The sequence below is a fragment of the Dermacentor albipictus genome, chromosome 7 (genome assembly GCF_038994185.2).
Source record: "Dermacentor albipictus isolate Rhodes 1998 colony chromosome 7, USDA_Dalb.pri_finalv2, whole genome shotgun sequence".
NCBI classification, from domain to species: Eukaryota; Metazoa; Arthropoda; class Arachnida; order Ixodida; family Ixodidae; genus Dermacentor; species Dermacentor albipictus.
The window spans coordinates 15,217,119-15,241,093 of NC_091827.1; the positions used below are offsets into that span (position 1 = coordinate 15,217,119).

General features: G+C 43.6%; 2 protein-coding genes across 2 annotated transcripts; one reads left to right on the forward strand and one right to left on the reverse strand.

Annotated features, from left to right (window-relative positions):
- Positions 1 to 1,984: 1,984 nt before the first annotated feature.
- On the forward strand, positions 1,985 to 22,061 carry LOC135914381 (U5 small nuclear ribonucleoprotein 40 kDa protein-like). Its single transcript, XM_065447195.2, has 9 exons — positions 1,985 to 2,273; positions 3,093 to 3,222; positions 3,296 to 3,389; positions 4,423 to 4,588; positions 7,032 to 7,154; positions 14,101 to 14,221; positions 17,431 to 17,513; positions 18,591 to 18,756; positions 21,978 to 22,061. Exons 1-9 carry the CDS (start codon positions 2,154 to 2,156, stop codon positions 22,028 to 22,030), a joined length of 1,056 nt encoding a protein of 351 aa, XP_065303267.1. The 5' UTR covers positions 1,985 to 2,153; the 3' UTR covers positions 22,031 to 22,061.
- On the reverse strand, positions 22,059 to 23,903 carry CysRS-m (cysteine--tRNA ligase-like protein, mitochondrial). The gene has a single exon (XM_065447194.2). The coding sequence runs from the start codon at positions 23,769 to 23,771 to the stop codon at positions 22,059 to 22,061; it is 1,713 nt and encodes a 570-aa protein (XP_065303266.2). The 5' UTR covers positions 23,772 to 23,903.
- Between the last annotated feature and the right edge of the window lie 72 nt (positions 23,904 to 23,975).

Genomic DNA, 23,975 nt, shown 5'->3' on the forward strand with positions numbered 1-23,975 from the left:
CTGCTTAGGCAACATTGACTCCGGTTTCGCGCTGTTTAGTTATCGCTGCTTGTATGTGACGCTGCCCGCATGCCACCCAGTTCCAGACAGGAAGCTTGGCGCTGCCTCGCCATCTACCGCCATTCTGGTCGGGGCCCTTTTATTCCGAATAATTTATGTGCCATGTTTTAGCAGCGTCCCACAATGAGAGGCGGGTCCGCGCCACATCGGGGGTAAAATAACGTTAACGAGACAGACAGGAGGACAGACAGCATATTATCTTTACTCGCGCCGTTAGTTTGCCCCACGCACTCGCCCGCTCTAAATTATATTGCATTTTCAAACCTTGTTCCCGGTCCTCGCTCCACATACCTTTACTTTTTTTTTCGTTCATGGGCTCTACCTGCTTTGCCTAGCGCATTAGCCAACACCGTGGCCTTAGCAACCAACCCTGAAAACAGGAACAAGCGAAATTGCCCCGGACAACGATGTTGTCGCAAATATTTTCAAATTATTTAATTTAACAGCTTAAAGAATAACAGACCAAATACTTCATATTTTGTCTTTTTATGTATACACATCTTCTTTCGCCCCTGCAGTACAAGTTTTATGAAACCGACAGCCTCGAGCATAGAGTTTCCAGGAAACTCTATGGCCTCGAGAACCGTGGTAGCGCCCCCTGGAGCTTGGTTTTCGCTCAACACACCCCTCCTCACAGCTTACTGCTTCTGAGTGATGTCGTCTGCTATCTCAGCGCTTACCACATACCTTTTTTTTTCGGAAGAGGGGTGAGCCACCGAAGCTGTAATGTAGTGCTGCTGTGCTGCAAGTATGTTTGCTTGTAAGGAGGCCGGTAGACACAAACAACAGCCGTAGATGGCGGCTCACAGGGGCGTCGACGTAGGCAATCGCATCGTGAACAGGTGGATCTGCACCTCTCTGAAGAGTTGGTTAATTGCGTTTTGAGCTGGCATTCGCACGCTAAAATATCTAAAATATAAATATTGCCGTGCCACGCGGACTTTTTGTAAGATATTGTGAATAACAATAATTAAAAAAGAACACTCCAATGACTTTTATGCTCTAATGACGATCACCACGTAGAAAAGCCACCGGCTCGTCGCAATGTCTTCTCCGTCGTCGATATCATTTTGTCGACATCGTGCCGCTGCTTTGTCGAAAAGAGCAGCATTTGTTAAAAGCATAAAGTTTTGAAAACTGCCACATTTTTTACGGTTTGACGATGTACAGGGTCCTGCATATTTCAGGGAGGGTTGCCGCGTGTTTCTCGCTCCTTGAACACGCGGAAGACTTACCTGAAACGCTACTTTCTGCAGCTTCCGGCAGGCGGCGACACAAGCTTATGCTTGTGCCGTCGTGGCAGCAGCTCGTATCCGCATAACCGAAGATAAATTTGCACGTCCTTAAAAACCAAGCAATTATCTGCGACAAGTGTTACAGTGAACGACGTGGCCTCCAAAATGCGATCCGTCCACAAATTTTCACTAAGAACTGTGCAGTGGTAAGCGCAATATCTTTTTTTCAACACGTTAAGCGAAATATGCCGGACCTTGTACAATGAAGAATAGAGCAGTAGGTGTTTGTCTAGGCAGACCGTGTCCAGTGTGTAAACACCAGTTTGGATGATTATCGAAATTTCTTTAGAATAGTTAGCTTCTGTCACTTTAGCTAAATGAATACACTTGCCGAGGGGGCAACGTACTTACCACCCATCATTCCGTTATGCTAGCCGTAATGGAAAACTTGAACTATGCCGTGCAGCAGACGACAAAACACCGATTCGTGACGTCATGCAAATGGCGCTCGCAGCACGACTACGGGCCGCGTTTGAAGCTTTCTCTATATTCATATAATTCCCAATATGAGGGAGTAAAATATGGCACAATGTTAATATTTAGTAAAATTACCTTTTAAATATTTGATCTAATCACTCAAACTGCAACATCATCATCATCATCATTGCAGTTAAAACTAGCCACTAATTGTCAATAAGCGATCCAAAGTCGCGCGTCGTCGGCTTACTTGAAGCACAGAGCGCGATTGTAGCCGGTGTCACCGTTCTTTAATGTGATTTCGCAAATAACTGTTTTATAGAGCAGTTACGTATGGTAAAACGACTGGGTCAAGTTCGTGAGACCACCTCATAGGCAGACATGGCTTATTACTCGGCCCAGGAAAAGCGGAAGGCGACTGAAGGAGCCTTGGTTCCTGTAAAGAAACCTCGACATGATCTCGTTTCTGCCTCTGATCACAACAAGCGACTGCAGCTGGCTGTAAGTGACAGATTTTGGGACTACGAGCTTACTTTTCTAAAGTGATGCATATGGTCAAAACAAATATATTGAGATCCTGATGAAAAGAGTAAGCGCACCCGGTGTTTGTCGTTCAGTAATCAGTGCCACGACTGACTATAGGTGTATACATACATACATACATACATACATACATACATACATACATACATACATACATACATACATACATACATACATACATACATACACACACACACACACGAACGTACGCGCTCATACACATACATTCATACCTACATACAGACATGCAACATTCTTGGACTGATATCAACAGAACCACGTTTTATTGTTGTTCTTCTGCCGTTCTCAGTAAAAGCAGTTCTTCGTCTTCTTTGGTTCTTTGGATCATACATACATACGTACACACATACATACATACATGCGTGCATGCATACATACAGCATAATTCCTATTTCTGTATTATAGTACATTAGTGTAAGAGCCCCCCAAGCCTATCTGCTTTCTTTACTGCAGTACTGGGCAGCCGAAGCTAAATACGAGCACAAAAATGAAAAACATTATTAAAAAAGTTAGCGCTCTACTCCATGACGTAGTAAAACATACACAAATAGTGCTAGCATATGTTTGAACATGAATAGATAGCATGAGAGAGCGAGAGAGAAAAAGAACATATTTTATGCATGAAAATGTGACTATGCAACATAGCATTGGGGCAAAGTCAGTTGTCAGACATCATGCGGCTTTGGAGGATGCGCTAAGGCATTTCCTAGTTTATTTTTGCTTCATGTTCTAGCGTCGACTGCTGCCTTCTCGCAGGATATCAACCGCACTTCCAGTTTGGAGGCGCCCATTATGCTCCTTACAGGACACCAGGGTGAAATCTACTGCGGCAAGTTCCATGCAGATGGAACATATGTGGCGACATCCGGCTTCGACAGACAGATCTGTACGTATGGCAGCTCATGTGATCAGGCTGGAGTCATATTTCGAAATGCTGCTTCCTTCTTGCACTGGCGCAGTTTTCTGGAACACGTTGGGCGAATGCGAGAACTTTGGCGTCCTCACTGGCCACACGGGTGCTATATTGGACATGCACTTCTCCACAGACGGCAGGTGAGGGACCAGTGCTTTTTAATCTCAGTGATAAATTATATCTGGCATTTAATCTAGATTGTTGTGCCATCACATATGATGGAAGACACTTGTAACATACATTTCGAATACTGTGAGTTTTCATACATTTATAAGATATACTAAAAATAAAAAAAAGAGTTTTTAATATTCGTAACGTGCAGTCGGTAATGAAAACGAACTTTAAATGTGATTATGTGCCCGGTACATCTATGGGTTTGAGAAAGATATGTGTAGAAAACAGAACGTGGTATATATGCTATGGCCCTTCGTCTAGTCTGCTGTCGGCTCGGTGTTTTAATGCGATTAGCGTTCTTCGAATACCAACCCCACTTCGGTGTGCTGCCATCTAACTGCTGTTGCATGACAAATTGGGCCACTTATGCGCTTATTCTAGGCAAATGGCCCAGAATAGGCATGTACCCGAATAGGCAATTAGGACAATAGGCAAGAAGGCAAGACTGCAACAGAAGCAGCTGAGTGTGGAGAAAGAATTGAATTGAAGAAACTTGGATTTGAGTGCGCATCGAGCAAGGTTGGTGCTTCTCGCCTCTTGTCCTACTCGAGCGTTGAGCTACAGGGAAGTGAAGAAGTTGGCAATAGAAAATTCAAGAAGTCGGTTACAGAGAAGTTTATAAAAGCACATTGCATATTTGTCATTTTGTACAAATATTTCTGTCATTAGCTTTTCGTTTTGCATAACATTTGCATTTAACATTTTCGCAAACATCAACGAAAGCTTTTTACATTGATAGAGTCATGCATAATTGCGGAATCCATGGAACTGGTAATGAAACCGAAGCAGTGGAAATCTTAGCATGACCATTGAAGATTATAATTAAAGGTGTCTTCAGCAATACAGTGTGTCACTACATTGCTTGAATGGTAACCGCATTAATGTTGACAGTCTTAGTGAAGTGAGTGCTGTCAGAATTTTCAAGGTTTCACATTGCACTGTGGTGCTCGTGTCTCTGTGTCATGATAGAATCATGTCTAACTTTCCTTGTCATTGCAGCCTGCTGTTCACAGCATCCACAGACAAGACACTCGGTGTATGGGACACACATGTTGGCGTGAGAATCAAGCGCCTCAGGGGTCACACCCTCTACGTCAATGCCTGTCACCCTGCTCGTAGGGGCCCACAGCTCATCTGCAGTGGCAGTGACGACAGCACCCTCAAGGTACTGTTAGAGTATCCGTGTGCACAAAAAGTGAAAGTCTGCCTGTCTTGGTAGCTTTCCAGTCAGGTGCGGATGGTGTCCAGTTGCCGTGTTTGGTTCCTGTGGATCCATGCAGCTCACATGCAGCAGTTGGAATTAGCTTGTGATTGCAAGTGCTAGGTGACTGACTCCAGCATATTCTGCAGTAAATTTGTGTCACTTTGGTTTCAATGCAAGCATGGCGAGGATATGAGTGTGCTGCATGGCAGGGCCCAGCAGAAAGGTACCTACTTTATATTAGCATCCGATACAGACGCCCACTTACAGAATGTGGCTGCATCAACCTTTTGTTTCAACATTTACCTTTTCTCACCCTCATCAAGTTATTGCTGGTTGAAAATTAAGTACCTGCGACTCTGCCACTTGGAGCGAGCCAGCTAGGCACCGTGTCAGCACACATTTCAGCCTGTGTTGTCAAAGCAATACTGGTAGCCAAATGTTACCATAGAAATGGTTCACCCCACAAAAATGGGCCGTCATGTAGCTACACGTCAGTTACCCTTTTTCCCTCGGAGAATCATTTTATATTAGGAGAAGGATGTGGGTGCAGTAATGCATGTTCGTAATGCATGTTCGTAATGCATGTTCGTAATGCGCATTTGAAGTTAGTTTTTTTTTTTTTCGAATACTACACATTCAATGTACCTGTGTGCACAATAAACAATGGAGAGTTAGCACTCGCCTTGTCCATTCCTCCCTTTATTTTTATGTTGACTTGTGCTAAGCGGCCATAGTTCTTGTCGTCCGTAATACTGAGAGAGGAGGGTATGGCCACATCACACAAAGCCCAGTTCTCTGCATCATGGGCGGTGATTACAGCCGATTGTGCTCACAGTATCTTCGTAGTTTCACTGCTACACGGTCATGCCTCGCCTTTCCCTTACTGAGTCAGTGGCAGCATGGGCATTTGCCGCTGCATCGCGTTAACCACGCTTTGCTTATGGAAGCACTGGCAGCGGTGGCTTGCTTGGCTGGCGCTGCGCCATTGTATCCTTAGAAAGATATCGAAAGTTCAAGTATCAAAGAGGAATGTAGTAGTTCAAATCAGGATGCTATAAAACATTTCTTACACTGAAAACAGTACCTTCAAATCCCTAAGCAACTTGGCAAGTTCAAAATCAGGATTGAAAATACCTTGCCTGCACCACAGCTTATGCTTAAACATTTGCATCATATTTCTTTTCTTAGCAGTGTGCGTGGCAGATTTTGTTAGGCACAAACAACGCCATCAAAATATGTATGCAGCATGTGTGTAGTGTAGATAGCATAGATACAGTGCATAGCAACTGCCACTGCAAAATATGCTTAAAATCTGAACTTTAATACAATATTTCAGAACCAAGGGATTTTTGTTTTTTCTAGAACAAGATGAACTGCAGGGACACCTAAGTAAAGAACATTTGCAGCAGCTTGATGAAGACTCGCGGTCTATTACATGGTCATAGCACTCACAAATACATAAGGTTTTTGGCGTGAAACACAAAGAAAAAAAAATAATGTTAAAAAGATATCTCCAACAATGGTGTTGACTTTAGGTATGTAAGTTGATATCATACAATAAATTACTAGCATACAACAATAACATACAGTGTGTGTTTGTAAAGTAACAAGACTGCTGCCTGGAAACAAATTTATGTGAACTTGCCAATACAAAAACTTTAAAATCTTCATAGGCTCAGTGAGTGTTGATACACCGTTGCCAGCATTTATGCCAAGATTGGTATGCCTCTTTTAGAGACTGCGTAGAGACTACTTTGAAATTGTTCACAGTCTCAAAATTGTGCCCTGTTAAGCTGTGTTTAATCCAGGGGAACAAAAAAACAAAGGTCGCCTGGGGCCAGGTCAGGACTGTAGGGGGCTGCATAAGCGTTGCCGTGTTATGCTTGGGCCGAAGCTCTCTCACTTCCGGTGATGTGTGACTTGGCACATTTAATGCGGGAGGATGCAGGTAGTGGCGATCTCATTTCAGACATTGAGAATCTTCTTTCTCGAGTGATTGAAAGCTTCTGTATAAAATGTAGCGTCAACAGTTTGCTCAACTGGTAGAAATTCTATTGCTCGATGGCGTGCTCCATTCCGAAATCCGACCGAGTTACAATATATATATATATATATATATATATATATATATATATATATATATATATATATATATATATATATTTTGTTCAGCAATAAATTTTTCCCCTCTAGTGCCTCACCAACATGCGCCGTGACGTACAAGCCTGGCTTAGACTCCCCTTTACCCATTTCGCCTGCCCGTGCCACCATGAAGCTGTTCTGCTTAGCGAGAAAAACAGCCTTGTATATCCTGAAAGAAAAGAAGGGCTTGATGTACTTACCACATAAACAGCGACGCATATATAGTTGTGTTTTTACATGTGCCGTCTTTTTCTTGTTCTAGCTCTGGGACACACGGAAGCGCACTCCGGCTCATAGCTTCCAGGAGAGCTACCAGATCACAGCAGTCTCCTTTAATGACACAGCAGAGCAGATCTTCTCTGGTGGCATCGACAACCAGATCAAGGTAAAGAATGCACAGAGCTGCAATCGTCTGTGCGGGATGTGCATGCAGTTATGTGCAGTGCGCACATTACTTGGTTATCACGCATTTGATCCCAGCATTAAGTGGCAGGGCACCCATGTGCACTCGGGGACCAAACTGCACATATCACTGCTCTCATTTTTTAAAAGTATTTTAGGGGTAGTGCTTTTTTCCTTCTTTCAAATTGGTTCGCAGCAAAGAACTAAAATTCATAGTGCAACAAAAGATGAGGGCAAAGACGCAGTCTGCAGGGCGGGCATTATTACCTCTTCTGTACCTTGTCTTTCATTGCCATTCGCCATGAATACATATTTTTTTTCTTGTGGTGTGATTAGGGAGGGTGTAAGACGCCAACATTTATTGGTGGCCTATTTACCATCAAACATGTCCAGGCTCCCAAAACCCAATAAATTGAAAGTCATGCCTTCTCAAACAAATTATGCTGTCCAGTTTTGATTTCTAACCATGTTTGACGGCTCAATTAACAGGTTTGGCGAACATTGTTATGTAACTGGGATGGTCCAGTTACGGCAGACACTGAATAATGACTCAGACTTGTGATGATTCAGCAACTATTATGTGTATTCCTCCCTCTCCTCTTTAAATGAAAATAAGAAACGACAAATGACAAGTTTCACATTTTTGTTATCATATCAAAAGACAGCTGGTGACAAACACCTTTTTAGTAAAGAAGTTTCTTCAAGTACTTTTGAAACAGCTTGTCTCCAAAAACAGGGAAGCTGCTAAGAAGGAACGCAGTGTTGTATTTCCTAATGATCTATTTCTAAAGCAACAGCCATTTCATTATTCTTTCTTTTTGCCTTTCCTTATTGGCTCTGATGTTGCTTGGACGCTGTTTGCTGAGAGGCCGATTTCAGCAATGACAGCGTCCAAGCCAGTGAGAAAATGCAAGAAGAATGGACAATGACCAAAAGCAAAAATGTGACAATAAGTGGCAAAGATCTTCTTGTGGAAGGAAAGTGTTACCGATTGACTGGATCTATGTGCTAAGGAATTTAACAGGCATGTTGCCAAGTCTTATTTTTAAAGCTCTGATAAAAAAGCTAGTTGCTTTTGCTGTTCACTAGTGTATCTCAATGGTATAATGAATGCATGCATTCTTCCTCTCATCTTTGCATGGTTGGTAAAAGGCATTTCTGATTCTTCTTCCATAGCACCATTCCTTATTTGCCTTGAAAGAAAAATGTGCACATTTTGATCTAAAGTGCAAAGCAGTGCCAGCTTAGTGCTTGTGGTAGCAGCACAGTTAATACTACAACAACAATGAAACAGCACAAAAGACAGTCATGAAGGGAACAAATGATAAGATGGAGTGCTGGTCTCGTGGTATCTAGCTAGTTTCCTCCCCTTTTTGTTTGTCTTTTGCGCTGTTTCATTATATCGCCACAGCAACTTTCCCAGTTGTGTTTACTAAAATAGTGCATGCAGCAAGATTTGCCGTGTTTCATGCAATATCGGTGTCAATAAGAACCCTGCAGCAGTACACATTAATATAACTTGCGCACTACTGGATTAATGTTGTCATGATAATCAGCAGCCTACTAGATACGCTGGCAAACGCTACACTGGTGCTCCTTGCACCATAAGGGTGGCAGCTTGAGTGAGTTTAGCGCAACTCAGAATGAGTGAAAGAAAATTGAAAAACAAAAAGAGACAGGAGTTGTGTTCTGTTTCTTCTTGTTTTTAAGTGTGGTAGCATTATAGGCGGACTGCACCCACTTTGTAGGCATCTGTCTGATGAAACGTAAGGACCAATCCCAGAGGCAGTGCAATTTAACAGCATCTCAAAGTGCCAGCTGTCATTAGGGAAGAGTGTGAGAAATTGACTAATGATGCGTGCACCAGACGTTTCAAAGAGCGACTTTGGCTCAAGAGAACCATGTGTGCGATCATTACCTAATGGTTAAAGCATTGGGCTGCCATGCTGGAAAACAGTTTCAATCCAACAGTCATTCATGCAACATTTATAAAGTTATATGTGCACTTCATTTACTTTGGAGGCATCTAACCGAAAACTCTAGGTGTGTTGAGCCTACACGATTGTGCCGCAGTGTGCAGGAAATCGCAAAATAGGTATGAGAGATAGAAACCTCACTTTGATGAGTGGGACTGTGAAAGTTCGCCTCTGATGCATAGCGTGCACAGCTATCGAGTCAACACGCAGCTATCACAGTGAACCACATTCAAAGTATTCTTTCACATATGATGGCGGTGCAAAATTCGTGTCCGCTTTTTTTTCTTCATTCATTCTTATTTGCGCCAATGTCAAGGATATGTCATTGCACCAATCTCTGACCTATTTAGCAAAGCTTAATCTTAAGCTAGATGGTGCACATAGAAAAACAAACAATTGTAACATGAAAAGACTAGTGTGAAAAGATGGTGGACAGAAGAACTGTTACTGTTTGTATGTGCTCCTTTTGGAGGAGGAGAATGTGGCAAGCTGTATGTGGACCTAGCCTTGCAAGTACTGCTGGCAATTGCTCTAACTCAAACCTGAATATAACGAACACATATATAATTAAATATCACATCCAATAGACTTCCGATAATTTGATTCCGGTTAATTCAATTTTTTGGTTATTTTGATCCCGACCCAAGGTTCCAGCCGACACCTGTGCAATTCTATGGGCCCAAGGTTTCGTTATTTCGATCCCAAAATTGGCCTTCGCCAGATCATTTGAAGTTGACCTATCAGCACGCAGGTGCCTGACTCTATGGTTACGCCAGTAGCGACCCCTATAATGGCAGCGTCTGTCTCGACGGAGCTTTGGGAAGAGTGAACGTGTTGAACACGCGTCAATTCCCGTCAAAAACGCCTATTTTTGGCTTGCCCTTGGAAGATTTTCAAGCAATAACTGTAGCTCATGATGTCTGATTATGGTGTTCCCCCTATTATAATGCACATCTCTTCTTGCAAGAAAATTAGGTGGAGTATTGCCAGCACAATGCAATCAACCACCTTTGCGGCGTTTGTATGTTTTACTGCAACGAAGGTGACTTTAGCAAACTCGCTGCCGTTGTGCAAAACATATTAGGCCCTGGCCCGTTTTTCTGGCTAAAAAATAGAGTACGCATTAGATTTCTACTTTATTTAGTAGCTTTAACACCAATTATGCGTTATTTTTCTGCTTTGTACACATGGAAAGTGGGCGCGCATGGGATTCAAGGACATGTTAGACTTGGGCAAATAATGCCAAATGAATGCGTGGTATTGCGACCCGGGGACGGGAATGAGAGACAATGTCTTGGAGCAGACGAATAGGAGACAAAAAGCTTTATACAATATGTACATATTGCAGGTAATAATATACAAGTAGTGGTAATGAGGAGCACACTAGACTGACGGGGTGCCTGGTGGCAACTCTCTCACTAACAATCGGCCAGTTTTGCTTTAAATCCCTTTGGCAGGGACAAGTCAGGACTGGTGCTTACGTCGACCATGCCGTTTTCCTCTTCTGTCACGGCAGAAGTCCGTGCTGCATACCACCAGTTTCCACGGCAAGGGGTCAGCAGTTCTGCGGAATCCTGAAGACTGTCAGTAGATTCGTCGAGGTACTCTGTGCCTCCGAACTCATTAGTTCGACCCACGGAAAAAAGGCTGGCAGTTTCTAGGAACTTTGCAGGTTGTGACAAGGGCAACCGCTTCACAAGAACGGGGGGCGTAGTGCCGTTGCCTCGATGATAAGCACGCAATATGGCACAACAGCACCCCCTCCACCGCCAGACAGTGCATCAAGAAATTAATCTGTCCAACAAAGCTCGGACGATTGGATGTGCTAGTTGAGCGACGTCATTGATTAATTGGAGGAATAGGCTTTGCTGCGTTTTTCTGCCGGTGGTGTTCCCTGCTGCTCAGCCCTGAGAAAGTCCTTTGGAATGACTGAGAATCAACAACGCCAGACCGCTCCGGCCAAAGCAAGCACCCTCCGAATGTGCTTCAAACTGCCAGACCAAAATCGATAAACAAAGCACTTTCTGACATCTGGCTATGCTAAATGAAAAAAAAAAAGAAATTCCAAACAACACGAGACATGTATCCAAGAGAAAGTTCGAGATATGGACCTTTCCTTAATTCTCAACCACTGACAGAGTTAATCAGATAGAATTGTCTCGTAAACGATTCTCGACTGTAATGCGGGCATGTTCTTAAAGACCAAGGTTGCCGTAGATTACCTAATTTTGACCCCAAAAGCCATGACGCAGAGGCTGAGCAATGCTAATCTGTGCCTTTGGGCTCCGCTTCGCAAAAGTACAGAATGACATCTGACAGCTGTAACTGCCAACCAAAATAACCCTCCATTTAGTGCCATCTAATTGCACTCAGCAAAATGAGTACCACATTTTTAAAACCCAGAAGCAGTCCTATCAAACTAAGAAACAGTATACTCAAACTCATGTGAACGACTTAAAAATAAAGGTGAATCAAAATTATGCACCAACACAACTAAAGCATATGATACATAAATCAAGCTGCAATCAAAATGAAGCATTTAGGCTATTCCTGGCCTACATATGTGTAAGTACAACAAACAAACGGAAACACTGACGCTTTCTTTACTCGAGCGTTCACAATCAGGTTTTAGTAGAAAATTAACAACAGACAAACAAAATTTCTGTTTATTGCAAACGGAACAGACTAACAGCTTAAAACAATCTCAACCATTTCAGACGCGCTCGAGGCGAGGCGATACCGCTTCGGGCGGCAAAACCAAGCCATGCTCATGGTCATTTCTAGATGTCTGTGCCTGACAGAACATGACTGCATCCGATGCCATCTGACCTAGCCGGCTCACCCTGCGATCTTTCCTCAACAGGCTCGGCCTTGTCGCTATCATGTCAGCCTTCACAGTCGGCCTGACTTACAGCATCAAAATGCCTCTACAAAGCCATTTTTGCCTCATTGTAGTCGCAATTCTCCTCATCAAGCAAGTGTTCCAAAACACATGCGAAATTAGAAGGGAGCAACAGGATAAACCGCTCGGACCAGAGGTCCCAGTTGATACCTTCTTCCTCGCAAACTTCTTTAAATTCCACAAGAAAAGTAGCCAAACTCTCGCATGCCTTGAACTTGTGGAGGTGGTAAAACACTTTGCGCCATATCCATCGTTGAATTTCTAGGCTGCTCTCTCACCATGCCTTTTGTTCAGGACTTTCGTGCTCCTTTCCCTCTAGCTCACGTCTCTTGCGTTCCTCATTTCCCAAGTTATCTCCCAAGTCTCGTCAACTTCCTTGACCATCATGTCCTCTGCCTGCATCACATCGAGAATCGCTTTTGCTTTTTCGGAGCTGCTGGATGTGCCCAACTCCTTGCAAATTTGAATGAGGTTTTGAACTTGGAATTCCTCCATCGCAGTTTTGTTCTTCGTGTTGCTGGCCCACTAAATTTACCTTACTTCAAAACAAAATCCACCATTTAAAGAAGGTAAATTCTTAATTCATAGTCTACCAAAAAACAACAACAAAACAATCTTAAAACATCTGCCTGTGCTAGAGAGGTCTGGCGGCATAAAAGCAAACATCAGGCACTCACCCAGCCAAAGTGGTTGATGCGGGTCGTTCTCATAGCAGCTATCAAGCAATGTGGCAGGCGTCTCTGGGCCTTATATCTCACAGCCTGCCATCTGCTGTTGAGATACTGGTTTGCAAATCCCATAGCTGCCGTCCATTATTGCGACTCAGGGATGAGGACGAGAGACGGAGTCTTGGAGCAGACGAATAGGAGACGAAAAGCTTTATACAATACGTACATATAACAGGTTATAACATACAAGTAGCAGTGCTGAGGAGCACATCAGACCGACTGGTGGCTGGTGGCGACTCTCTCTTTAACAGTGGGCCAGTTCTTCCTTACATCCCTTTGGCAGGAACGAGGTAAGATCGGCGCTGATGTTGACCATGTCGTTTTTCTCTTCTGTTGCGGGAGAAGTCCAAGCTGCATACCACTGGTCTCCTTGGCAAGGGAAGTTCTGTGGAATTCTGAAGGCTGTCAGTGGATCTGTCGATGTGCTCTGTGCCCCCGAACTTCTCAGTTCGATCCACAGAAAGGGGCTGGCAGTTTCGAGGAACTTTGTAGGTTGTCACAAGGGCAACCACTCCAGAAGAACGAGGGGGAGGTGGAAGGGGAGAGCGCCCATTGCCTCAATGATAGGCACGTAGTGCGGCACAACAGCAGTGTATTTTGTTGCTTTTTCTGCATCTTGTTTAATTTGATTAATTTTATCATTTCTGTCAGGGTCGAATTAACAGAAATCGACTGTATAGCGATGTAAACCTAAATGATTCTTGCTGATATCAACATGTAAGGAATGTATATGTTTATAACAAATATCAGACATAAAGAATGTGTTTTTCTACCCACTGCATTAGCTTAGTAGCTGTGCCTTTGCACTGCTGAGCTCGAGGTGGTGGTGACTGCATTTCGATGGGGTCAAAATGCAAAAACACTTGTGTACTTATATTTAGGTGCACGTTAAAGAACCAGCCTCAGGTATTCAAAATTATTCCAGGGTGCCCCACTATGGTGTGCTTCATATTCATATCGCAGTTTCGGTGCCCCAGGATTGTAAGGCATTTTTGTGTCGGAGGCAACTCCGTTAAAACAAGGTTCAGCTTATACCACTTGCCATATCTGTTAGACACTGAACTCTCAAAGCACTCGGTAAATATAATATAAGATCACAAGTGAGTGCAAACTGTACCGGTTTTGGAATCACATCACAAAGCATACAGACCCGACCAAGGGTTGCAGTGGTTGCTAGTGTTGCTGTCATGCTGTTATTTGCAGCTCCAGATAACTGCTGCTTATTCTTCGCATTAAATGCGACAGTGGTGCCTGCATTACCACTTAATTATTCATTTACTTATGTATTTGAGATGATAATTTCTCAGTGTTCATCTTTTTAAGGTGTGGGACATGAGGAAGAATGCTGTGCTGTACAAGATGGTGGGCCACCTTGACACCATCACTGGCCTCTGCCTCAGCCCTGACGGCTCCTACCTTCTTTCCAACTCAATGGACAACACATGTTAGTATTGCACAAGCGGTGGCAAGTGTGCCCAGAGAATCAGTGTCGGAATGGGCTGGCGAGGCTGCGTTGAGGTTGCTTAGCTATGTGCAGCAGCATTTAAAATTGTTCAATCTGCAGGCTAAAAGCAGCTTGAATACGAAACTACAGCGATTCCTCATGACAAGAGTGGAGTTGTTGCTGTCTGTCTCATTTTAGTCTTGTATTATTTGCTTCCTTTTATGCTTATTCATTTTCAAAATGTGTAGTTGTCATTCATGGTACTGATAAAAAAAAAATTCAGTGCTGTGATTAAGTTATGGTGCTGTTTAGTACGTAATAAGAATCTTTAGCTTGACACCCAACCCCGGTAGTGCCTATTCAGTTAATGTAAAACGCAGAAATAATTTTATGAGATAACCATTGGACTGAGCTGGATGAAATTTGTTGTATTTTAAAGAAAGGTTAAATTATGGGCGACTGCAGAAGCAAAATTCTTTATTTTTTTAAATGAATATTTCGGAAACTTCGTAAGATTTAAAAAAATTGAAGCCCGAAGTTTACAAATTCATACCTCTGCAGTAAAAACAGATGTCACAGTTCTCTAAACTGCATCCATTAGTGAATCTAAAGCAGAAAATTTTGATATAATTATTGTCAGCTTCCTTGCAATTGTGACAATGTTTATGAGGGTATTGCAAAAATCCTACTCACAAATTATTGGTATATTTCAAAGCTTTGTATAATACGTATATTTTATTTGTTTTAGATTAATATTAGGTGCTGTTTAAAGGGACACTAAAGGCAAACACGGAGTCGACGTGGACTGCTTAAATACCATTCCAGAAACCGCGCAACACTTGTTTCGTGCCAAGAAAAGACTTGGTTTACGAGAAAATTGGATCCGAAGGCTCCGAAAAGCTTTTTCGAAATTCAAATCTCCCGCCACCGAACCGGGGGAGTGGTGACGTTGCATACGCCATCACCACCTTTTCCTGCCATTGGGGAGTAAAACGGCGCTTGACAGATGGCGATACCGAGCCGAGAAAGCGGCGGATTTGCTGCTGCAGTTGCTTTTTGGTGAAGTAGCGTAGACCGTTCGGGCATCCCGCGTCATCACATGGAAGTTGAATTCTTCGCTAGTTGCAGCTTGTGCAAGTCTCGTCAGCCAGCAAAACCAACGCAACACTACACGATAACTACTGGAACGCTAAAGCGTGGGCGGCGCGGAGTCGAGCGAAAACAAAACCTTTCTTTCGCCTGCGTCATCGTCAGGGTTACCGTACTTCAGTGAGTTCCTTTTTCAGAAAGTTAAATAGAACTGGACAAGCAGTATTTTATTTCGCCTTATAATACAATAGAAGGATGTTTTTTGCAACAAGTGGTTGAGTACTAGTGTAGTGGCCGGATTTAACTGAGGAATACTTTCATCATCGGGTAAGTACTTGAATGTTCCGGGGGAGTCTCTAATCATGGCCTGCATTTACCTCAATTTCTCCATTCTCAGTAATATTGATAAGGCACTGCTCTCGACAGTATTGATACCTTAGAGATTCTCAAGCACTAATCTACCAAATTTAGCTTGACTTAATATTTACCTTTGGTGCCTTTTCGAAGTATTATAATACTGTTTTTCATTGCTGAGTTACAGAGTTGCAAACTTCATATTTCATATATTGAAATTTTAGACATTTTCTTTAAAAACATTGACAACCTATATAAAGACTGCACTTGCAATAGTCACTAGGTTTTAGTTTTTTCTTTTAAATGCAACGAACCACATGAAATTTGGTGCAGCAGTTGCTGAGAAAAACAATTTGTCCATTCCCATGTGTTTAGATAAAAGCCCCCAAGCTAAAGCTTCTTTCGAAATGCAGTAGTAATAGAATGCTATGATTATATGAGTGTTTCATGGTCACTTGATTATGTGATACTACAAGTGTGAAGTGCACGGCACGCTTGAGGACAGGCGATGGACTTAACCTCGCCATTTAAATGTTGAAAGGGCAACATGTGGCTGAAGTTTGAACTATAAGCTGTGTTGTTCCATGGAAATCTTGTGTGTGGCAGGATACCATGTGAATTCCACACTCATCTTGAAATGTTAATCAGTGCAACCTTCTCAAATGGTTATACGGAAGCTAGCTCTGCAAAGGAAGTGATGGATTGCTGCGTCTTGAAACCAGCATGTATCTGTCCATCTTCACGGCTGTTTTCTGTGTACTGAAAGGCGTGAAGCATCTGACTCGCCAAAATGCCCATGTGTGTGCTTATGCCAAGCTTTAGGAAGATCACACTGGATGCATTTCTTTCTCCCAGCAGAACAAGTGCATTTTTTAGAGAGCTAGCGCTCCCAGTTTGAGACTTTTCTTGACTCACCTTTGAGACCTTTGGGTAGCTGCGAAATGGTGCAGTGAGCCTTTTTTAATGTTTATATTTAATAATACAATACATACATTAATTTGTGGGTTTTAATTAGATTGTACGAGGTTTGTTCAAGGCTGGCCAGTATTTGCACCTACATATACTTTTCGTGTGACGGCATGCAGGCAGCTTCTCACCGTACTAGTTCGCCAGCATGGTGGCCACAGTGACGTCAGTGTAGCATATTCACTGCTGCAGGTGACATGCTTTTCCTGTGACAGAGACACAGCCAGAACGCTGCTGGCATCTGCCAGAACCATGGCAGAATCCCCGTGAATTTTAGTTGCCTCACTAGGAATGCATCCTGTCGTGCTCTTGCATTTCTTGTTGTTTACGCAGCTTCTCACTGTCCTGCTACACCAACATGGCCACTATGATGACATCAGTGCAAACGATTTGTAGAATATGCAGGAACAGGAGCTATAAACTTTTCAAACAATACTTCATTATCATTCTTTAGTATTCACCATTTGGAACCGTGCATTAGGTGCACACACAGCAGTTGCAGCTCTCGCTTGTAAAACAGTAATGTGTCATCTAACTTCTGTAGGAAAATGATGTCAGTCCAGTTAGTGATTCAGATGTGGAGCAGCGAACAAGTAGTGTCACAGATGCTAGTGTGTACACGTTTTTAGCAGTTGTTGATTGTAAAGAGGGGGTGATAGATAAAAAGGATAAAAAGATGAAATGACACATGCATCCACGTTTCTCTCATCTTGTGCCCTTAGTTGATTTTTGCATTGTTTACATCACGAGACCCGCCAACTTGCCCCATTCACCAGTCTTCCTGATATCTTTTTTTGCAGTACGGATTTGGGATGTTCGTCCTTTTGCCCCACAAGAGCGATGTGTCAAGATCCTTCAAGGACATATGCACAATTTTGAAAAGGTAAATTTCTCTGCCTACTTATGTGTGCTCGTCTGTGGCAGAGCACATCTATATACGCAAGGCAGAAGCCAGGGGCTCATTCCACAGTCAAATAGGTCAAACAGCTGTTGCTGATATGTACTGATCATACAGCTGAGCTCACAAGAAATGTATGACTGAAATTTTTGCGAGTGCTTCAGCTTAGTCGTTGAACTTCAGGACTTGAAAAAAAAGTATTTTGGATAGAAATATATTACGCGTGTCAGCCATCAAGCATCACAGTGAAAATCTCATGTTTAATTATTGCTTCTTCAAAGTACAGGCTCTCCAAACATTTAATGAGACCACTGACCAATTTGACAGTCAGTGCAGTGTTACGGAATGCATCTGCAAAAGTTGAGAGGATACATGTGTGTGCGCAGAGCATCTCTCTGTTTGAATATTGTCTGTTAGGCTATTCCTTTCAGGCCACCATAGCCCCTGCTGTTTAATAGCTCCTCTACAGCTTGCAGCTGCTTATTGTAATCATTGTGCACACACAATAGCCACGAGAGACAATGGTCAAACACAGCAAATGCGATTTATGTGGCTTTCGCTCAAAAGCACACGTGCGCGTTTCTGTGTGCTTTGGAAGTGGATAAGCAGCAGGGGTGGTGTCAAGTTGAATGGAATAGCCTAGCAGATGGTGTTCATACAGGAGGACACTTAGTGCTCTGTGATGCAGCACTGACTGTTGTGTCCGTTGACGCTTCCTTGTGATTATTTATAACTTGGACAGCTGTAACTTGATGATGCGAGGCAAATAGGGGTGAATCTAATGTGATGAGAATGAGTGCAACGTTACTTCTAATATTTTCTCGCAGACCTAGTTACTGTGAGAAGAGTTACGGCCCTATTGCAATTGTCAGCGCACCTCTCCACCTTTGTAAATAGAGGTAATTGCTGCAGTAAAACCTGCATTTAGGCCACAGCTGTCTGTGGTTGCATTTTATGACAGCCGACACAAAACATACACCCAAACTTGCAAATTGATCCAGTAAAATAGCAAGCAAGGTTATTGCATGAAGTGATTGTTGTTTCCTTAATACATTTTTACAGAACCTGCTGCGGTGTTCCTGGTCTCCAGATGGCAGCAAAGTTACGGCTGGCTCGGCTGACCGCTACGTGCACATCTGGGACACCACGAGCCGTCGTCTGCTTTACAAGCTGCCCGGCCACAATGGCTCAGTCAATGATGTTCAATTTCATCCCAAAGAGCCAATTGGTTAGTGGCCTTCCCGAGTGCTGCATTTGGCAGCACTCTGCACATTGTGAAAATCATATTTGCCTGATACAGTCAAACTTGACTTCTATAGCGAAATCGTATCGGATACCAAAATTGTTATTTCGAATATTCGTTATAAAGATGCACACAAATATGAGCAGGAAAAGGATTTTATGATCGAATTTATGCGAAAGAAATGCAAGCATATGTAACGCCTCCAACAGGCAGGCAAAAGGTCGTCTGTCAATTTTTATGGCCCATCAGTTGGTGGCTTTATGTGTCAGTACAAGACACGTGGACAACACTAAACTATAAACCTGCTTTTTTTTTTTACACTTAATCCGCAACTGTGCAATACTGTCAACTACTGCGCAACTACTGTCAAATACCGCGCAACTGTCATACTGGATTGGCATGTTGGTATGCTGGCTGCAAGCTAGCTAAGCCAGGTCATTTGTCAGCTTCTACATGCATGTCCAGCATGTGCTGTTTCAAGTTGTTCTTGTCGAGTAGTATTTGACAATATTGCTATTAGACTATACAGTAAAAGCTCGTTAATTCGAACTTCAATAATTCGAATTTATGGATAATTCGAACTGTACGATTTGGTCCGGCCAAGCTCCACAGAAGTCTATGTATAAAAAAGTCCGTTAATTCGAACGCGAGAAGGTTCCCTCACGCATAATTCGAACTACGCTCGCCTGGCACACGGCCAGAGAAACGCGCCTACTGCCTACACACAAGGCTGTATTGCCTCCTAAACGGAGAGAACGGCGAGAGAAGGCAAAATCGGGAAAAAAATCTAACCGACGCGGGGTCAGCCAGAAGGCAGCGGCGGCTGCCGCCTCTCCGTTCTACGTAACCTCCGAGACTTCTTGCCCGTTGCGAATCTCGGAGGCTTTGCAAATCTTGTACAGCTGCTAATGTTGTGCGGAGATGGCACGGCAAGCGCCAAAACACAGCGAATCAAGTACGTCGCAGCTGCGCTTGCAATCAAGAACCAACGAATCAGGGCCTTCGCCAGCTTCACATGTTCGGCGTCTTTGTCTCGGCAGTCTTCATCGGTTGTGTACCTCTGTTTTCAGCTTAGGAGGTATCGGCCGTCGCGATTCATTGTGATGGTGTTAAGCCTCGGCTAACGTTCGTTTTGGTGGACATCGGTGGTGTGGCACAGTCGGACCCAGAGCTTCGACTTGAAGATGGCGTGTGCCCGCGGCACACGCCATCACTTTCTGACACGCCAAATTTCTGCCATTCCCTACTGCTTCCAAATCGCAGTGTACTGTTGCTCTCCTTCACTTTCGTTAGTTCGAACTTTCGTTAATTCGAACTGACGCGGCTTCCCCTTGCGGTTCAAATTAACGAGCTTTTACTGTATATACTTTCGTCTACGGAGCAGATACAAATTCGCTTCGCTGTGGTTTGGATCTTGTATTTTGGTTTCATTATTAATGGTAGAATAATCATTCAAATAAAGCATGACCAATGAAATTTTAGATTTACTTTGTTTTACATTTACTATATCCATGACCATTATATCAAGGTTTGACTAATAATAATCCTTTCGCAAATCATAAATTTAGGTGTAGGTTCTAAGCGTGTTTAAAAATATGACAGGAAGAATGTGTCACTTCTTTCTTTTGGGGGACAGGTAGGGTAGTAGTAGTCACGTAATGCAACTAAATCAATTAATTCGTGAAGCACTGTTCAAGAGACTGGCAATCAATTGGATAATAAATTTTAGTTGACAGTGAGCCCTTGCATGGTGCTTCATTCCCAGTGTAGTGCAAGCTAAAGGAGAGTAGATTATCAGGGTCAATTGGTGGTGAAGAAGTTTCCATTCACCAAATGCATAAGTATAAGCTAGTCATTCCAATAGCAAATAATGATGCTACCTGTTTTACAAGACGTAATGTCTGCACAAAAGATGTTTTGTTTATGGTGTAGTTTTTGTGAAAGTCACCAACATAACACGACCATTTTTCAATGTACTGGGTTAATAAAGCATTAGGTTGGTGTCCTAGGTCTTTCCCGACACGTGTTGGTGGTTGCAGTTGTTGGTGTGGAAGCCATAAGATCATTTCTCTGGTATCGCTGCCATGGGAAGATTTAGACCAATGTTAGTAACCTCATTTTTGACAAGGTCGTGAGGTCACAAAACACTCCACGGCTAGCAAGAACTTGCTAAGCAGCGATTTTGATTACTTGCTTGGAAGACTCTTCCTTGCATTTAAGTTGTTATTTGACGTCTTCCTCATTATTATTTTTTAGCTGTACCTTTATATTACCTACTGTTGCAGCAAGTCAGTAGTCGGAAAGTTAAAAGCGAAAACAATCCCCGATTTTCTAGAACGGTATCAGATCTAAAGGTTGTGTCTTGCCTATAAAACCTGCTTTGATGCCACTCACACTGCTCACCAATAAAATCTTCAGTATGTCTGAAGTAGCCAAAATGGAAGTATGTGCATCCTGCTTGGGATGAAATGAGAGCAAGGCACTTAGCCAATGCACATAGGAAAATTTTACCAGGGCAATTAACTGGCTATCAGCCAAGTTTAGTGGGTAAGTTTTTGTTAGATTGACTAAAAACTTGCTAAATTTATCCACTTTCTCGTTAAGTTACCAGCAGTGATTTAGAGCATGTTTAGGCACTCAGCATGTGTCGAAGAGCCAGGCATGCCTACCAACAAGCCACTGGCCACGTGCTATGCTATACGAATGGAGTGGAACACGCGATGCACACCTTGAAGTAAGAGCTTGCATTTACAAGGCAAAAGTGCTTCATATTGCCATAAAATCAATGCATCCGTTAAGAAACTATTGCGGCGACCACACTCGCTTCTCTTTTTCACAATACTGGCAGAACAGTTGGTGCAGATGTAAAATTGCATAAGCACGCCCTCCACATTGCACAACATGAATATAGGAAACGCCTTCCCCAGCATGGTTATGAAGTGCCCAGGGAAGTGCAAAGGTCATTTAACTAAGCATTTACTGTGATAGTGAAAGAAAAGTTAAGCATGGCGAAAATTGGGAAAAGAGAAAGTTGAAATAAACTTTGCATGATATGTGTGAATTTTTAGGGAGTTTGTTTGCAGCTTGCTAGTGTGAAGACAAAATGTTCTAAGAATGGCCTAGTTTTTAATTTGTGTTACAAAGGATTTGTGATAGCATGCTCGGTGATGGTGATTATAACATGCCTTTCATCTTTGTTCTTGCAGTGCTGTCCGTTGCAAGTGACAAGCAGGTGTACCTTGGAGAGATTGACAAGTGAACCAATTAATAAAGTTGTTCAGCCTACATCATTTGCCTCCAGTCTTTATTGTTGCGTCATTAACAAACTCCCATGTTGAATTTGTTTTCCTATCTTTAATTTTGACCCCTTCACTTTCTAGCTGACCCCTAAGCACATCACAAGCTTGCAGGAGCACCTTGTCCTTAATTTCCAAGGCATGGTTTCGTATGGTTGTCCTAAACGCCACTGCATCATCCAGCACTCGAACCAAGTTTGATGAGGAACTTGCAACACTATGCGTCTGAGCAGTAGCTAACTCCAATCCTAGATTACGGAAGAAGTCAGTGATGAATTCAAGGCATGCTGCTACTGCAGCCCTTCCCACGTCATTGTGACTGCAATTACTTGTGTCTTTTGATGGTGCCTGAAGCCTTGTATTGATGTATGAGGTTAAGTGTAACACAGATGACACGGCCGCTGGGTAGTCCAGGTCATCGGCAAAAGCAACCCCAAGCCCAGACCTCGTTTGTTCCAAAAGACTGTACAAGTCGCTTGCCACTATGCTAGCTGTGGGAACCTGGCCACGGATGTAGGCATTGGCATTGCCGCAAAAGTCGTTCAACGCTTTTATAGAGCTCTCAGCGCCTCGAAGCACATCTGGAGTAAGGAGTATGTCTGCTTTGTACGCCTTCTGCAAGCAGAACATTCGAAACACATTTGCTGAGTGGGTCTTGAGGAACTCTCGAAGAGGCATGGCATTACCCAGTGACTTGGCCATCTTTGTTGGCTTGCCGTCAGGGCCACTTACATGCACTTGCCCAGTGTGAAGCCAGTGATTCACCCATTTGGACACGCCGTGATAGCAGCGGCTCTGCGCGAGCTCGTTTTCGTGGTGCGGGAACGCAAGGTCCCTGCCACCGGTATGAAGGTCGAACGAGGAGCCGAAGATGGTGCTCGCCATTGCCGAGCATTCAACGTGCCAGCCGGGTCTTCCGTTGCCCCACGGCGCTTCCCAGCAGGGCTCTCCCGGTTTCGCACCCTTCCAGAGGGCAAAGTCCCTGACGTCCTTCTTCCCGCTCGCTTTCGCGTCTTCGGCGTTATCGCTAACGCTTCCCGGCGTGCGAAACACGGCGTAGTCGGGGCATTTCGCCAGCTCGAAGTAAAGCGAGCCGTCTGGTGCCGCGTAGGCGAATCCTTTCTCCTTGAGGACGGAGCAGAACGCCACAACCGCTTCAATGTGCTCGCTGACACGCATGAAGAGCGTGGGAGGCAGAACGCCCAGGTTTTCCAGATCCTCGCAGAACTCTCGTTCGTACTTTCGCGCGTGGGCTTCGTACGTGACGCCCAGGTCACGGGCACGATTGATGATTTTGTCGTCGACATCCGTGATGCCCATCAGCAAGACTACGTCCAGATTGCAGAATCTGCTCAGGATTCGTCTCACGATGTCCATGCGGACGTACGAACATGCGTGCCCTACGTGCGTCGAGTCGTACACGGTAGGACCGCACGAGTACCATTTCACCACGCGTCCAGACTCGAGCACGAACGGCTTCTTGTCCCGAGTAATGGGATCGTAAAGCAATATCCCCGTGTCGAAGACACGAGATGCCGTCACAGCTGGACTGGTTGCATGGCAGGCCTTGAACGGTATTAGGTAAGCAAATGAACCGGGCTTGAGCGAGTGACCACAGAAAAGGCGTCTGCAAGCAAGCGCCATGCCTTGTCTCAACGGTACCACACGCTTACGAAAACGAACCGATCTTCTAGCTGCGCTCATTGATACTGTAGAAGCAACGTAAGATTACTTAATCAACATGTGACGAAGTTATGCGACTTCACCTATTTTACTTTCACACGCTGTGCAGGGAAAGTGCACCGGCGATCCAGCAATATAAAAATAATAAAAAGAAACGTAATCGCACCATAGAGATGATCGCACGCTGATGCAATGTGAACGCAAAGATAAACACATAAAAAACAA